At 37.4% G+C, this 18,629-nt stretch overlaps 1 protein-coding gene across 2 annotated transcripts in view; it reads right to left on the bottom strand.

Moving 5' to 3' along the window:
• Positions 1–18,629, bottom strand: part of Klhl24 (kelch like family member 24) — a 46,930-nt gene that overhangs the window by 8,052 nt on the left and 20,249 nt on the right. For both annotated transcript variants that reach the window (XM_070029679.1, XM_070029680.1), the window contains exons 4-7: positions 9,090–9,274; positions 7,638–7,756; positions 3,782–3,970; positions 2,603–2,791 (exon numbers count right to left, since the gene is read on the bottom strand). In XM_070029679.1, coding sequence (XP_069885780.1) covers positions 2,603–2,791; positions 3,782–3,970; positions 7,638–7,756; positions 9,090–9,274 — 682 coding nt within the window. The remainder of the gene's footprint in view (positions 1–2,602; positions 2,792–3,781; positions 3,971–7,637; positions 7,757–9,089; positions 9,275–18,629) is intronic.

Here is an 18,629-nt window from a genome sequence, read left to right as displayed (position 1 = left end):
AAATAAGATTAGTTTAAAATTAGGTCTCTCAGGTACTTAGTGAAGTACCTGCTTTACTTATTCAGTAAGTATTTTCTGAGCATGAATAAATGAAAGATACATAATAGAAGTGTTAGAACAAACAGTATCTGTAAGAAGCCTGAATTTCAGTATGGAAAATAAAGATCAGTTCTGACCAATGTAACTTCATTTTGTTGTAATGGTGAAGTGGTCCTTGGAATATGAGTAGAATTACAAAGAGAGAAGGCAAAAAATGCATTAAGGGGAAGAGGGAAGGGATGGAACCAACTTTTTCTGTATTTTGTATTGTATGTTTTCTTCAACATGTAACCAATCAGTATCTTGTCAATATAGTCAGCCGATCGATCGATCTCAAAAAAAAAAAAAAATGCATTAAGGGTGAAACACAGCACGAACCAAGACAAGAACATGTGTGACTTGTTAAGAAAATAAGGACATAATTAATGTAATCAGGATAAAGTTAGTTCTAGAAAGCTGAAAAGACAAAGCAAAGGTCAGATAACAGAAGGTCTAGAATGAAAGCTGGATTCATGGTACAAGTGGTAGAGTGCTTGTTTAGCAAATGCAAGGCTCTAAGTTCAAATGTCAGTATTACCAAACAACACCTGCCTGAAGCCAAAAATTACAATGATGTGGTAAAACTTTTAGATTTGGTCCAGTAGGTTTTCAATCAAAGGAGAAACATAAGTCAACTTGTTGGAAAATAACTGGTAGCAAAATGACTTAGCAAAGCAAGATATTAGAACATGGAATATTTATTACAATATTATTGTTTTTGTTTAGGTAAGAATTTATACAAAAGCAAGAAGAGTAGAAATGGGAAAATATAAAACTGGACACAGAATTGATATGCTAGACTGATTCAATTCAAGCAAATATGAAAAAAATCTAATAAAGATTCTAGGTTTGGAGAGGGGAAAAAGTAAGGGTTGAAAAGGTAAATTCTAGGGGCTGGGAAAGTGGCTCAGTGGTAGAGTGCTTGCCTTGCATGCATGAGGCCCTGGGTTCGATTCCTCAGCACCACATAAACAGAAAAAAAGCCACAAGTGTTGCTATGGCTCAAGTGGTAGAGCACTATCCTTGAGCTGAAGAGCTGAGGGACAGTGCCCAGGCCTAGAGTTCAGGCCCCACGACTGGACCCAAAAAAAAAAAAAAAAAAGGTAAATTCTATTTAAGTATAACTGGGGCTTGAACTCAGGGCCTGGGTGCTGTGCTCTACCACTTGAGTTACAGCTCCACTCCCATCTTTTTTTTTTTTTTTTTTGTCGGTTATGGGCGTGAACTCTGGGCCTGAGCACTGTCCCTCAGCTCTTCAGGTCAAGGCAAGCACTCTATCACTTGCGCTACAGTGCCACTTCCGGTTTCCTGAGTGTTTATTGGAGATAAGAGTTGCACGGACTTTCCTGCCCAGGCTGGCTTTGAACCAAGATCCTCAGATCTCAGCCTCCTGAGTAGCTAGGATTACAGGCGTGAGCCACCAGCGCCCGGCTCTACTTCCATCTTTTTTGGTAGGTTAGTGGAGATTCTCACAGACTTTTCTGTCTGGGCTGGCTTCAGAACTGTGATATTCAGATCTCAGCCTCCTAGGTAGCTAGTGAAATGCCAGCACTGGCTGTTAAGTCTAAAATCTTCAACACCCATATTAAGTAGGGAGGTGGAAACTGGAGTTCCACAGGAGAAAGACTCTGATGGAGATACACTGCAAGGAGATCTGCTGTGAGTCTTCAGTAATAAGTAGCAGTTGAAAACATTCAGGAATAAATTGGATTGAGTAGGAAAAATAAAGAAACTAAGAAAGAGACTATAAAGAACAGTAGTGGCTTAGTGATAGAGTGCTTGCTTAGCATTCATGAAGCCCTGGCTTCAAGTCCTCAGTACCACATAAACAGAAAAAGCTCAAGTGGTAGAACCTTAGCCTTGAGCAAAAGAAGCTCAGGGACAGTGCGTAAGCCCTGAGTTCAAGCCCCAGGATTGGCAAAATAAAAATAAAAAGACCAGTAGTAACCAGTAAGAATGTAACATCATAGCTAGGTGTCGGGGGAATGACAGGGGTAAGAGAAGTGTTGCTGTAGGTGAAGTATGGACAAACGAGACCTTAGCACCATCATGTCTTTGTAACAAAACCATCAAATTACCTAGACTCTAACTACAGAAACAAACGTGTCTTCTCTTTTAAACTATGAAAGAGAAAAGGGATAAAGACTAGAGTAGGACCCTGAAAAAGGTTAAAAGGGGAAAAATCAACATCCCAAGTGTGATGAGTACCTCACTATGGGATGGTATAAAGGAAGTGATTTCCCTAAAGCAGTTCCTTGTAGTTGAGTGGCAGAACACATGCCAATTATGTACAAGGCCCTGGATCTGATCTCTAACACAAAATAAAAATAAATTAATGCTGGTTCCTTGGAAGGAGTTTAAAAGAGGTATATTGTAATGAATGCTTTATGTCGAACTTTTAAAATTGTAAAATAATTCAAGTACACATGAAGTATTTAAGGGTGAAATTCCAGTGTATTAATAATGATTGTGCACTTGATCCCTCTTAGATGAATTATTCTTCTGGACGATTTTAGGCTATTACCTGTCGGCTGAATGTATTCTGTACATGCATCCAGTAATCTTCAACTGGATCATAGCAATATATTGCTTTGGTCAGTCCACCAGCAACATAGATCAGGTTGTTTAAGGAGACAGCAGTTATACATCTCTTGGCAATTGGAATAGCTGCACGAAGTAGCCAAGAATTGGTTTCTGGGTCATAAGATTGAACCTAATAATAAAAATGTTTGGTTAAATGTCTAAATATAAATGTAAACTTACTTAATAGTCTACAAAGACATAGAAATATGATTAAATAAAATCTCATTAACTTTGAGAATTAAAGGAAGAAAAATGAATAATTTATAAAAATTCTCAAAAAAATGCAGATTTATTGCAATCAAGCAGGGGAGAGTAAATAAAATACATACAAATTGTTTCCAGGGTGAATGGCCATCAGTTTGCCATATGTATTTCCAATAAAATTAACAGTCTAAACTTTTTTAAAGTTGTTTTACGTAGGATAACTGTTTCAATCTGAATATAATTTCATAACACTTTTAGGAGATCTTTTCTTCAGAAGATTAGTAAATCCTAAATTTAATATAATCTGAATGATTACAAATTCTGAACTAAAGAACTGTAAATAAATAACTTTTGATGACATTGCAATAACGTTTGACTTAGAAAAAGAATAGACAAAATTCAAAATCATTTATTAGACACTGGACACCTTTTTGCCAGAATAAACATGTTTCCTGAGATTTCAGGAATTCAATGGACTACAGCTACTTTGAGCCATCCTCTGTTTACACAAGGGCTTTTTTTCCTTCTTTGTTCTAAAACTATTTTGAAAGTATGCAGAAAATGGCTCAGTTGGAAGCAGTAAAATTGAATACTGTGCTTTTTTCTTTGTTAATTCATTTGCCAACCAGTTTGAGTATGAATAACTTTTAGATTCTACAGATAACAGCAGTAAAAAATTTGAAAATGAAACTCATTTTAAAAAGGTTGTCATACTTGTTACAGGAAATTATTAAAAACTACATTAGAGTTTGAGTTTAGCAACTGAAAAATCATTGTTTTTCCCTATAGGAAAAGGGCACCAGATAACATTTAAATGATCCCTCATACTAAGTGACTTGCCACCTACTTGATAAACCAATTGTCTTTCTCTTTCTGTACATACTACTGGAAATTTCTTCAAGAGAACGTGACTTACCTTATCAGAACAAGTATTATCATCAGGTCCTCCACCAATCACAAACAATTTGCCTATACAGCTTGTCACTGCAGGAGAGCTCACTGCTTCCTTAAGGGGAGCAACTTCAGTCCATCGATTAGAAAAGGAGTCATAACACTCTACGCTGCTAAGTCTGTTTTGCCCATCATAGCCTCCAACAACATATACCTACATATAAAATACATGGAAAAAAAACTTAATTATCTTTAAACAAGTCTGAACTTGTTTAAAGAATTAAGAAGATTTATATTTTAAAAGCCCTTGACAATTATAATAAATGAAAATTACCAAAAGTCTAAATTTTGACCTAATTAAAAAATTAAAGGATCTACCCCCTTTAAAAGCTCTTGGTAACTACAACATATTTAGCTCAAAATTCCTGAGCTTTTAAAAGATCAAATCCCCTATTTGGTATTTTACCAAATAGCTGCCTTTCAATAAAATTATAATACCACAAACATACTGTATATTTATTTACCTTACTGAGGTAAAGACTAATTGTTTTCATTCCTACCTAAGAACAAATCTTCACCCTACCTGTGGAAGTGCTATTGTCTGTTGAGAATTGCATGTCAAGGATGATGAAATATTTGAAGGATTATCAAATTGTGAGATTTTTTTCCTTTTTTCCTTCCTTCCTTCTTTCTCTCTCTCCTCTTTCTTTACTTTCTTTCTTTCCTTCCTTCCCTTTCTCTTTCTTTCTTCTTCCTTTCTTTCCTTTAATTCATTTCTTTTTCCTTCCTTCCTTCCTTCCTTCCTTTTCTTTCCTTTCTTCCTTCCTTCCGTTCTTCCTTCCTTTCTTTCGTCATGGGCCTGAGTGTTATCCGCTCAAGGATAATGTCCTACCACTTTGAGACACTTCCAAATTTCTGGTGGTTAATAGAAGATAAGAGTCTCACAGGCTTTACTGCCTAGCTGGCTTTCAGCCACGATCCTCACATCTCACCCTCCTGAGTAGCTAGGATTACAGACATGAGCCACTGGTACATGACTAAATTGTGAAATCTTTGAAGGTAGGATTTATCTTTATAGTCTCTCATAGTACCTAGAAAAGTATGTGACATAACTAATTTTATAATATATATATATATATATATATATATCTCAAAGAGCTTTCACAACATTTTTAATAAAAATTAGTGTCTTTATATGATAGGTCAGACAATTTAAAAAGACAATTATTAAGTGGCTTACAAGAGGAATAAGCATTTAAGGGACATATTAGAACTTTTTTACTTAACAAAGTTCACCAGGTTAACACATTAATTTTAGTGAACAGTTTATCATCAACTCTTCCCACCATATCTAATTTTCCCTTATCTTCCCTCCTCTTTTCTCTCTTATACTTGGGATTGAATTAAGGGTCTTGACATACCAAGCAAACCCTCTACCATTTGAGTCATGTCACAATTCCTTTTTTTTTTTTTGTATTTTGCTTTTGAGATAAGGTCTTGCTAATTTTTCCAGAGCTGGCAAAAGCCCATCCTGGGGCTTGAACTCAGAGCCTGGGCACAGTCCCAGAATTCTTTTGCTTAAGGATAGTGACCTACCATTTGAGCCACAGCCCCACTTCTGGCCTTTTGGTGATTAATTGGAGATAAGAGTTTCACAGACTATCCTGCCTTGGCTGGTTTTGAACCTTGGTTCTCAGATTTCAGCCTCTTGAATAGTCAGGATTACAGGTGTGAGCCACCTGCATCCAGCTCTTTAGCATTTTTATTAGTATATATTATTTGACAATAGGGTTTCATTATGACACTTGCATGTATGCATACAATGTTCCCCTATCAAATTTACCACCTTTCTCTTGCTCTCCCCTCCTTTCTTATATTTTATACCTTTCACTGCTCTATTTTCATAATGCATATATAAAATACTTCAACCATATTTCCCTTATTCACCCTGTCCAAATTCACTTTTCTCTATCTGCTGGAACCTACTGTCCAGAGAACCTATTTTACTCTCCTGTCATTCTTTTTTTTAGTGTATACTAACTATATCAAAAGGTTTGGTAGTATTTCACACATACATATATTATATTTTAATAAGATTAATTCTTTCCTAAACTTATCCCCTATTGTTCAACAGCTTTCAGTAAGTTTCCTTATGCCATCTTTATGCATTGTGTTTAGTTATTATTTACTTTCCATCATTCTTTTCCTCTCACAGACAGTGCCAATTACAATCATGTTCTCTGTCTCTCTCTGTATACATATATATGGCTATGTAGGTGTAAGTCTATGATTATGTATATTGTTTTAGATCTGATCTGGTTTTCTAATAACTATGGAGACCTACTGAATCTTCTACAGCATCTCACTTGTATTTCTTTTTGCCATGCCACCACTCTACCTCAGGCCCACATCACTTCTTCTCAAATAGCCTCCACTTGTGTTTTCTAAACCAGAGATGAATCTTTCTATCGATGCCTAAGGATCCAAGTCAAACTTCAACTTACTATTCACATATGCATACAATTTACCTTTCTGTGCTCCTCTAATTTTCCACAGTAGACAATGCCACTTCTATTACACATTTCTCACACACTTTTTACAAATTATCTATTGGTGAATCTGTGCCCTCGATGTCATGTAATTCAACTTACAAAAGGCCATGTAAAGCAGGCATTGCAGGCTCACAGTTGTAATCCTAGCTACTTAAAAGACTGAAATCTGAAGATCAAGATTTGAAGTCAGTCTGGGCAGGAAAGTCTGTAAGACTTCTTCACTAACTAACTACCAAAAAGCTACAAGTGTAGTTGTAGCTCAAGTGGTAGAGCACCAACTTTAAGCAAAAAGCTAAGGGGACAGCACCCAGGTCCTGAGTGCAAGCCCCACTTCAGGCACAAATACACACAAAATAAAATGGCAAAAATTATAAAGACAGATTTTTTTTTGCATGTCCCTAGTGAATATCCAGTTGACCTTGTCAATTTTGAATCTTAAATACCAAAACTATATATAATGTAATAGGAAGAGATATACCACTAGTTTTAGAAAAATATTTTGTTTCCAGTATATTTATCTCAAGGTCATTGTGTCACTAGCCTTGTCAATAACTACAGCAAACTCTATCAGGATCTTTAGGAATTCAATAGCTTTTAAACTATTTGGGAGGAGCTTGAGTATTTCTTCATATAAAAGTTTTAAGAAGCCTTTGTGGGGGAACCTAGGTTGAGGAAGACTGATCAGGGACTGAGTGGGAAGGATTCCAGGCAACCATCTCTGATTCAACTAGAGAGGTTCTGGGGTTTTATTGGTGGTTCTGGGTTTCACAGTAGGGCTTAAGAGGCATCCTTTTAGAAAGCTGCACTAGGGGAGCAACTGAAGATATATGTATAATAGTATACTGCTTTCACATTAACTTGTTATGAAGTAGCTTGGAGGATGTGATGGAGGTGGTGGCAGGAAGAGGCCAACAACTCTGAGATACCGTTTGGTACAAGTGAGGTATACTTATATGTTTAATATGTTGGGTTTGATATTAGATTTAACTTTTAAAAAGAGGATGCAGTACTTCAGAAAGGTGTGAAACTGCTAGTTCATGATTCTTAGATTAATAAGGACAGCCTTTGGGTTGTAAACCCAAATTTTATGTATTTTAATAATATTCATTAGCTGAGGTCAAGCGTACATTTTCTTCAAAATATTTTGGCAAGTGTACTGCCATGAATTTCAAACTGTGACAACAACACACGCATTCAAAAATACAGTGTTATACTGTGATTAGAAATTTTGAATCCAAAATACCCAGAGGGAAAGTGAAATACAGAACTTAACTGTGTTATTTATTTTGAATTGTACTAGCAATAGCAATAAAAAGTGGTTTCTCTTACTTTACCAAGTAGAACAGTCATTTTGTGACGCCATCTGCCTTTATTTAGAGAGGCAACTCTGATCCAAATATTTAACTGTGAGTTATAAATCCACACATCACGGCTGTTGATTCTTCCACCTTTAAATGCAAAACAATGCATATGCAATAATATGTCACTATGCTCTACCAACAAGGGATCTATGCCACCTAGGCGTTGGTAATAAAAACATGGGATTTATTCATCCAATTTAATGAAAGGAGGATCCTTTTACAGCTTAACAGAAATAGTTTACACAGCAGATTCTAAGTTTGCCAACTGTTATCTTAAGAAGTAACAACTAAACTGGGAGAAAGTTAAGGGATAATACTGTCCAAAAAGAAAGAAATGTACTCTACCTGGCTTATGAAATGGTATCCCCTCTGTATAGTACCTTAATAATAATAACAATCCAATTATTTTTTAAAAAGAGAAGTAATGACAATAAGGCTCCAAATAATAAAATAGGAGTTTACAAATGAACATAAGCCTGTTAGCTTATGAGTAAGGTGTCAGAAGACCATCAATAGGTCTATTCTAAAGATGCTCTACAAACCATATGAAGTAATAAATGAGCTGTGTGTTAGTATTTCATTCTGCTGATAGTAATATAATCATCTGTAAAACCAGTAAACCTAGCTTGTCAATTAACAAATTTCCAAACATATCTACATATGATAGAATTTTACAGAAAATATGATTTAAGATTAAATTAAGAATCTTACAGAAAATTCTATTTCATAAACTTTGGGAAAATTTTTCAGAAAACATGAGTAAATTAGAGGTAAGTAATATTTTTAAGTCTGCATGTTTTATAGTGACTCAAAAGATAATTTTAAAAATCATATTCTACATACATTTGAGAGCATTTAAAATATGATATGACTAAAGACTTTTCTAGCCGGGCGCTGGTGGCTCACGCCTGTAATCCTAGCTACTCAGGAGGCTGAGATCTGAGGATCGCGGTTCAAAGCCAGCCCGGGCAGGAGAGACCGTGAGACTCCTATCTCCAATAAAACCACCAGAAAACCGGAAGTGGCGCTGTAGCTCAAGTGGTAGAGCGCTTGCCTTGAGCTGAAGAGCTAAGGGACAACGCCCAGGCCCAGAGTTCAAGCCCCACGACCGACAAAAAAAAAAAAAAAAAAAAAAAAAAAAAGACTTTTCTAACAGATCCCTTGTCAATCATTCTAAACCATGTTATATATAAACTGAGTCACCTAAAATGATCATACATACATTTTATTTTTTTCTCTTCTCTTTGTTTTCTTTCTTTTGGTGGTACTGAGAATAGAGCCCAGAACCTTGTACATGCTAGAAAAGCAATCTACCACTTGAGCTATGTACTCATCCCTCATTTTCTTTTAAGACACTATTGTTGAAAACATCCAGGATGCATAAGAATCAGAAATAGTAGCTGTTGTAATAATTATTTACCTGAAACAAGAATGTCATTCCTTAGTGCACAGACAGCGTACTCTGATTTAGTAAATTCCGGAAGCTTAGCCAAAGACTTCCATTCTCCTGTGACAGGATCATAGCACTCAGTATATGGGAGATTAAATCCTCCAACTCGTTCACAGCCACCAACAACAACTATCACCTCCGAATAGCCAGTGGACCTAAAATAATTATTGTGAGAATACACAAATAATAAATTATAGCATACTCAAGATTGCTCAAAACTCTAAAAACAAACCATATAGTTAAATTCATTCTCTGAACATGTTTGTGCTCCACAGTCAGAAAGTACAGGCTGGCAATTGCTTTTGAGGCCACATACAGGAAGTCAGTAGCACTATTATTCCACATAAAGTGTGTAGGAGTTTTATGGCTTTTTGTTTCTTTTTTTTGAGAGTGTCTCCATTAAAATCAGGCTGGCCTCAAACTCACAATCCTCTTGCCTCAACTGGAATTACAGCCATGTACCCACATGCACAGTGAAACTATGGGTTTTGACTTTAAAGATGTAAAAAAAAGTCCAAATACACAGTCTAACTTAACTGAAACCTTGGAATTACTATTAAGGATGCCCTTCAAATGCCATTTTACAATGATTCTTATCTATCTATCTATCTATCTATCTATCTATCTATCTATCTATCTATCTATCTATCTATCTGTCTGTCTGTCTGTCTATTTATCTAAATATATTTGAATATATCTGGGTGTATATCTATTTCAAAGTTAAGGTATGATAATGTCTTCACCATCTCCTAGGCAGAGTCTTCTAATATAGCCCAGTCTGGACCTGAACCCTCAATGTTTCTGCTTCAGTTTCCCAAGTGTTGGGGAGGCCTGTACCTTTATGCTTGGCAAACATTTTCCTTTTTTCTCCAGTGCTGGCCATACAACCCAGGGCTTCAAATCTGTAGGTAAGGGCTCTACCATTGGGCTATATCCTCTGCAAATTGGGGCAGCCGAGAACAACTTTCTAAGGTGCAGGGGATTAAAGACAGGGACCCATGCATACTAAGCAACCACTCTGTCACTGGGCACAGCTCCCAGTCTACTTTTCCTAACTGTAGAAAATACTGTTATTTTCATTAAATTGCTGGTTCTAAAAAAAGAATTCATATAGTATAACCTAAGTATCCTTTAAAGGAGTATATGAACTTTTTTCGCAATTAAAAAATACACAAGGGAGGAACATAAATTGGAAGCTTGCAGTAATGTGTAACCTATTAAAGATTCTGAAAAATTAAAAAAAATAAAGAGAGTAAGAAGCCCAGCACCAGTAGCTGATATCTATAATCTTAGTTTCCTTGAAGGCTCAGAGCCGAGGATTGTGGTTTAAAGCCAGACTGAGCAGGAAAATCCGTGTGACTCTTATCTCCAATAACCACCAAAAGCCAGAAGTGAAAGTGTGGCTCAAGTGCTAGAGTACCAGCCTTAAACAAAAAAGCTCAGGGACAGTGCCCCAGGTCCTGAGCTCACACCCTATGATGGGTACTGTCTTCCCATCCCTGCAAAACGATAAGAGATTGGAAAAAACAAATGTTTCTCCAAGATATTTTATTCATGTAGTTAAAAGACTCTTACCATTAAAAATTTTTTTTGACTTTTTTTGACTTAGAAGTTTTGGTCAGTGTGAAGCTAAAAAATAAACAATATAAGCAATACTGGTATGTCTCTGTATTCGAACTATTTCAACTGAATCATTTTCTTATTCCATGTCAGGCATACTTTTCCCACTATAAGATCAGAAATACGTGTTACAGAAAAGAAGTTTGTTCACACAAATGCAACACAAAATTTGAAAACTAGGAAGACTCCTCAACTAATGTTGAAAGACTCCTCAACTAATGTTCAACATTAAAAGAAAGAAGTAAAATAGCCTATTCCTCATTCAGAAACTCAAAACTAAAGGCCACATGATTAAATAAAAATGCATTAAATCAGTGGAATGAGACTTTCATAAAGGATACTTCCAAATTTAATATGTTATCTAAAGAAATTAGAGATCAGAAGAGGGGGGTTAGTCAGTCTTAGAAGCAATAAGAAAATATGCAAATGAATCAAAGTATGAATACTAGGCACAGAGGCAAGGATCTGCTATATACATTCAAGTTAGTGTCTAAGGGAGAGATCACCACAGCTAAGCAGACTTGAACATTTTTGATTCTTTGACAAGAATAATTTTTGTTGACTGGAGACTTCCTCAGCAGAGGGGATTAGTTGTAAAGATCTACAAACTCCCTTTGTTTGGATTCCATGTCTGTCAAATAATTGTGAATGTTTTAGTGCTTTGCATATAATAAGAGAAGATGTAGCAGATTGCCACAAAATATTTAGTCTGTTTAACATGACATTTTTGTATTGCAAATAGTTATTTATAGACCAGAAGATAAATGAATTAATTATTCTCATAGTTCTTGTTCAATATGCCCTCAATAGTTTGATCTACTTTTACTTTCTAAACCACTTGAAGACACAGTATCACTTTGGGTGGCCAGGCTATTATTCTGCAACATGCAGAATGGCTTCTTTAGGGAAATAGCTGCTATTGATAATTTTTTTTTATTTTTCAAAATTAGCAATTATCTAAGAGTTTATCATCAGTAACTAATTATAGGTGTGCTTAAAATATTGAGACACAAAGATGTTCATCAGAATTTTTAAAAATCCAAAATAGCTTAAATGTGCATGGGAGTGGTGGTATATAAAATCATGTACCAGGCTTCATGTCATGCAAACATGTTTATGACATATTGGTAGAAACAGAATGTGAAAATGCTTACAATTATGCAAGTGAAATAATAAATTGATGAGAGGGAACAGGGAAATAAAATGGAACTCAGTAATAGAACACCAGCCTAACATAGATTGGGTTCCAGGAAGTCCCAGAAATACATGAAAAAAAAAAAAAAAAAAGAAAAAAACAACAATTCGGAGCAATGATACTCTTGCATGGCTGTTATCCCGGTTATTCAAGAGGTTGAGATCAGGCAGATCAAAGTTACAGGCCAGCCCAGGCAAAGATATTCATGAGATTGCAATCTCAACAGAAAATAGCTAGGCTTGGTGGTATACACTTGTGCTATTGTGAGAATCATAAAATAGGAGAATTGTAGTCCAGGTCAGCCTAGGCGAAACCTGAAGTGCTATCTCAAAAACAGTGTAAGCAAAGTAGACACTGGTGGCTCGTGTCTATAGTCCTATAAAGCTACTCAGGAGGCTAAGATCTGAGAATTGTGGTTTGAAATCAGCTCAGGTACACAAACCTGAGAGACTCTTCTCTGTAATTAATAAGGAAAAAGCTAGAAGTAGAGGCATGACAGAAACAGTAGAGCAGCAGCCATGAAACCTAGAAAGAGCTTGTGGCTCTGAGTTGAAGCCCCAGTACTGGTGTGCATGTGTGTGTACACATGTGTACACATGCATGAGTGCACACGTGCACACGCGTGCGCACACACACACACACACACACACACACACACACGAGTGTTATCTTGGGGCTGGGAAGGTGGCTCATTGGTAGAGTGTTTGCCTTGCATGCATGAGGCCCTGGGTTCAGATTCCTTAGTACCATATGAGCAGAAAAAGCCAGAAGTGGTGCTGTGGCTCAAGTGATAGACCACTAGCCTTGAGCTGAAGAGTTCAGGCCCCATGACAAAAAAAAAAAAAAAAGAGTGTTATCTCTTAAAGGTTTTTTGATAATATGGACAGTATACTTTGCTTATCCTCCCCTGTAAATTTTGTCTATTTTTTTGCATCCAAGACCAAGATTTGAACTCGGTACCTGATGCTTTTGCTTACTGTGTAGCACTCTACAAACTGAGCCACACACCATCCCTTAAATATTGTCCAATTAACAAAGTATTCCATTCCCACTCTGCCCACTTTAAGAAAGAGCAAAGAACAAAGAGGAGAAATCTACACCTCTAAGATGTACACATAATGCTGGGTGTCTGTTCAATCTAGGGTTTTTAGAGTTTTTAGATACTCAATTTCTATTCTGTGATTCTGCTCCCATGGCCATAGGCAAATGTACAGAGAGGGTTGTGTGGTTAAATGTGAGATTGTATCTTCCCAAGAGATTTAGTCTGAGTGACTGAAGTTGAGAAATATAAATGCAAAGCCATGATTGGCTATGGTCAGCCAGACTAATGAGAGCAATTGATACAGGCATGCAAAATAAACTGAAGAAAAAAAAGTAGAGAGAAAGCACAGCTTGGTTTCAAGGTTTTTCAGTAGCCTGTTGGTTTTCTTTGAGGTCCTGTTGAATTTTTGCCCTGAGGTTACAAGCTACTGACTCCAATTATCCTTTGAACACATTTTTTTCTTTTATGTTTGAACTGATGAAACAGTTTTTGTTATTTGTAATCAGAATTCTGAATGGATTCAAAGGATTATAGAAAAACCCACAATGGCTTTCAAATTCAGTAAAAGATTCTCAATCTTCCACTTTGAAAAAGAAAACAAAAATTGTGAGGTACCATTTGTCCTCTACATAGTAGCAAAGCTTTACAAGTTGAGTTGGCAGAGTAGAGAAATAGGCAATTTTGTATTTCTGGGCTGAAGTATGAAACTTGGAAGGCAACTTTAACAGAATTTTAAAAACTAATTTATAAACTAATTTTATTTATTTATTTTTATTTTTTATTTTTTGGGTCCGGTCGTGGGGCCTGAACTCTGGGTCTGGGCACTGACCCTCAGCTCTTCAGCTCAAGGCTAGCGCTCTACCACTTGAGCCACAGCGCCACTTCTGGCTTTTCTTTTTGCTTATGTGGTGCTGGGGAATCAAACCCAGGGCCTCATGCATTCAAGGCAAGCGCTCTACCACTGAGCCACCTTCCCAGCCCCTATAAACTAATTTATAAAACTAATACTGTACATATCTCATGACTGAGCAATTCTACTTCTGATAATTTAGGTTATAAATGAATGCTGTATGTATTCAGATACATATTCACTGAACATTGTTTGCAATGGCAAAAAAGGCAACCTAGACACAATCTAAATATCCGCCAATTAGAGATGGGTTAAATTATGGCCTGTTCATAAATGGATTATTGTACAGCTCTTAAAGATCAAAATCTGAAAATTCAGTAATACTAACAAAAGGGAGAAGGAGCTATATATGCGATACAAAACAATTTCTAAGATACGCTCTCCCAATCCCCATTTTTTAAGTTTTGGCAAGGGTTTATTTTGACATTACAGGATAAAGGTAGAAGTAGAAAAAAAAAAAAAAAAAAGGACACATTTCTTTCCCCCAGGCAGAAGATAGCAAAAGATTTTACCAAAATACTTGTGTGTGTATATGTGTATGAATAGTGTCCTTGGGCTCAAATTTAGGGCTTGGGCACTGTCTCCGAACTTTTTGCTCAAGGCTACTGCTCTACCACTTGAGCCACAGCTCCACTTTTGGCTTTTTGGTGGTTAATTGGAGATTACAGTTTCATGGACTCTCCTATCGGGCTGGCTTTGAGCTGCAATCAACAGATCTCATCATCTTTTTTTTTTTTTTTTTGGGTCGATCATGGGGTTTGAACTCTAGACCTGGGCTCTTCAGCTCAAGGCTAGTGCTTTACCACTTGAGCCATAGCACCACTTCCGGTTTTCTGGTGGTTAATTGGAGATGAGTCTCATGGGGGGCTGGGAAGGTGGCTCAATGGTAAAGCACTTGCATTGCATGTATGAGGCCCTGGGTTCGATTCCTCAGCACCACATAAGCAAAAAGAAAAAAGCCAGAAGTGGCGCTGTGGCTCAAGTGGTAGAGCGCTAGCCTTGAGCTGAAGAGCTGAGGGACAGCGCCCAGGCCCAGAGTTCAGGCCCCATGACCGGACCCCAAAAAAAAAAAAGTCTCATGGACTTTCCTGCCCTGGCTGGCTTTGAACGGAAATCCTCAGATCTCAGCCTGCTTAGTAGCTAGGATTATAGGCATGAGCCACTGGCGCCCGGCAGATCTCAGCATCTTGAGTAGCTAGGATCATAAGTGAGAACTCCACTTCAACATACTTTTTTTTTTTTTTTTCCAGTCATGGGGGTTGAACTCTGGGGCCTGGGCACTGTCCCTGAGCAGTTCTGTTCATGGCTAGTGCTTGAGCCACAGTGCCACTTCCAGTTTTCTAGTAGTTTATTGGAGATAAGAGTCTCACAGACTTTCCTGCCGGCTAGCTCTGATCCATGATCCTCAGATCTTAGCCTCTTTAGTAGCTAGGATTACGAGCCACTGGCACACAGCTTCCAACATACTTTAAAATGGTAAAATCCACAGAACTGTGGATGTGGTTAGTATCTTATCTGTATAAAAAAGGAGGGAAGTATGTGTATAAACATACATGGCACACATACATACATCTACACAAAGAATATTTATAAAGGTTAAAATACTGTAAAGAGATTCTGTGAGAGAGGAACACTAAAGGTTCTTCATTACAACAATCTGAGTTCAAAATAATGATAATTTGAGAGTAGAGGCTCAAGTGGTAGAGTGTTATCAAAAAAGCTAAGCAAGAGTGTACAACGACATCATATTATATAGAATATCCCTCTTCAGAGGGACTAGGTGTTCAGAATACTATTCTAGTTCTGGCTCTGCTTCTAACTAATTCTGAAACTAGAGTAAGGGCTTCAGTTTTATCACTTATGAGAGTTGATGGATTTGTTATATAGTCATAAAATATTCTTAAGAATAAATGTAATTCTAACTCCCTTACTCCTTGATCAAGTGCAACAAGAACTTGAACCTTGACCTGATGATGGAGAGAAAGGAGACTATTGGAAGAAACAAGGGCTGATTCCAACCTTGAAGTGATGGGCTTTTTATTAACTCTTAGCTATCACTATTTCTCAAAGAAGTGTGGCAAAGGGCATCAAGTTTTTCTACAGGTAGGAACAACTTGACACAAATGATCATTATATTGAAAGACACTTATTCAGTTTAACATAATATATGTTCTACTTGAGAAGTTCATTTTATAGCCAGTCTAGTTTTAACAAACTGAAAAATTACTGGCTGCAGTAAGAATCATTATAGTAAGGACAATTTGGATCGGCACATGATACAGAATCAAAACCAAACTATTAAGCAATCAGGAATTAAAAAATATGGCATTCAGAATGGAATGGTTAACTATAGAATTCAGTTCTTGGTGTTGAGCAGCAAACAAAAGTGAGGTACATTGGAGGTCAAATCTAACTATCAATATGGTCAGTAGCATGACACATTAGTCAGGGACAGCAGAATAAATACCAGGTAAGATTCACAAACTGGAACGAGGCTAGAGCAAAGTCCCATCACAGGCTGTGAAATCACTTTTCTCCATATGAAATGGTCACTTTGGGAGCTTAGCAGTTAACATTCAGAGATGGCCAGGCAACTTAAATATTTATTAGACAAAACGTAAGCTCAGTTTAGGTTGGTTACTATATGATTCTCCTTCAAGTTCAAAACTATTCCCGAGTCCCAGCTGTATATTAACATTAAAAAAAAAATTACCTTTAAGTAGTCGTACAAGTTGCTATCTAACAAAGCAGTTTATAAATACAATGCTTCCTGATCAATGAGACCCTTTAAAAAATATGAACACTGCCTCCCCCCCCCCCCAAAAAAATGAACTGCCACTGGTGCTGGTGGCTCATGCCTGTAATCCTAGCTATTCAGGACATTGAGATCTGAGGAAAGGAAAAAGCCGGAAATGGAGCTGTGGCTCAGTGATAGAGCATCAGCCTAGAGCAAACATGCTCAGGGATAGTGCCCACGCCATGAGTTCAAGCCCCAAGATGGGTACCAACCCCCTGCTGCAACATTTTCCATATGAAATTTTCAGTCTAGAAACAAATTTCCACTGTGTGTTAGGGACTCAGGTATAAGTTCAAAGAAAGAGAGCAAGAAAATAGGTAACTAGGTATGCTAAGGGCACTGAAAAAAGTAGAGTATTTTAAAAAGTCACATAAAGAATACTATCTGGGGCTGGGAAGGTGGCTCAATGGTAGAGTGCTTGCCTTGCATGCATGAGGCCCTGGGTTCGATTCCTCAGCACCACGTAAGCAGAAAAATCCAGAAGTGGCGCTGTGGTTCAAGTGCTAGAACACTTAGCCTTGGGCCTTGAACTGAGGGACAGTGCCCAGGCCAACCGACCAAAAAAAAAAAAAAAAAAAAAAAAGAAAACTATCTGGTTTTATTTTGCAGAATTTATAATATTAAAAACATACTAAAAAGAGTCAGTATGTGTACCAGTTAGGAGCATCAACTCTGGAGCAAGAACACATTTTGAATCTTCAGTCTGCCATTTACTAAACTATGTGATCTTGAACACACTATTTTTCCAAGCCTCAGCTTATGCATCTATACAGCAGGCAAACAAGTGGGGCGCCAGTGGCTTACGCCTGTAACCCTAGGTACTCAGGAGGCTGAGATCTGAGGATCCCACTTCAAAGCCAGCCCCAGCAGGAAAGTCCGTGAGACTCTTATCTCTAACCACCAGAAAACTGGAAGTGTCACTGTGGCTCAAGTGGCAGAGCGCTAGCCTTGAGCTGAAGAGCTCAGGGTTCAAACCCCATGACCAACAAAATAAAACAAAGCAACAGGTAAAACAAAAGTATCAATTCTCAGGTCTATTCTGAGCATTAAGTGAGTTAATACATGGAATAGTATGCAGAATACTTCCTGGCACCCAAATGTTTTTTCTATTATTATTTTTGCAGTAATGGAGACTGACCCAGGGCCTTGTACATGCTAGACCACCCCTCTATACTTTGAGTTCATCTTTGCATCACTGAAGATGGGACACTAGACATGTTGTGTTTCCTCATGTGATCAACATAATGTATATATTATATATGGTGGATTCTAGTCACAAATAATTAATTAATTTCAATGAAACAAGTTTATATGTCATTTTTTGTCAGTACTAAAGTATGAAATGTGAAGCATGCTAAGTAAACATTCTACCACTTGAATCATAGCCTGAGCCCTTTTGCTATTTTTCAGATAAAATCTTTTTTTTTTTTTTTTGGTCCAGTCATGGGGCCTGAACTCTGGGCCTGGGTGCTGTCCCTCAGCTCTTCAGCTCAAGGCTAGAGTTCTACCACTTGAGCCACAGTGCCACTTCCGGCTTTTTCCTTTTTGCTTATGTGGTTCTGAGGTATCGAACCCAGGGCCTCAGGCATGCAAGGCAAGCACTCTACCACTGAGCCACCTTCCCAGCCCCTCAGATAAAATCTTACGTAGGTTGTTTTGGAGTCTGGGCTGACTTGATCCTTGTACCACAGCCTCTTGTGCAGCTAGGATTATAGAAACATACCACCACACTCAGATGTTTCTTTGAGATAGGGTTTTGCTAACATTTTACCAGGCTGCACTTGAACCATAATCCCTTTGAACCCAGTACCTAGGATTCCTAGAGTGAGCCATATGTCTAGACTTAAGTTGCAATTTCTAGGAGGCATAGTTAGAGAATACCATACAGAAGCAGCAAGACTAATCTAGAATGTATAGTATTTTTCTGGACAACTTTTCCATCAAGT

This window comes from Dipodomys merriami, unplaced genomic scaffold, assembly GCF_024711535.1.
Source record: "Dipodomys merriami isolate MVZ:Mamm:240054 unplaced genomic scaffold, mDipMer1.0.p SCAF_2, whole genome shotgun sequence".
In the NCBI taxonomy this organism is placed as follows: Eukaryota; Metazoa; Chordata; class Mammalia; order Rodentia; family Heteromyidae; genus Dipodomys; species Dipodomys merriami.
Note: the sequence above shows the minus strand (reverse complement) of the source record. Positions and strands in the feature narration are given on the sequence as shown.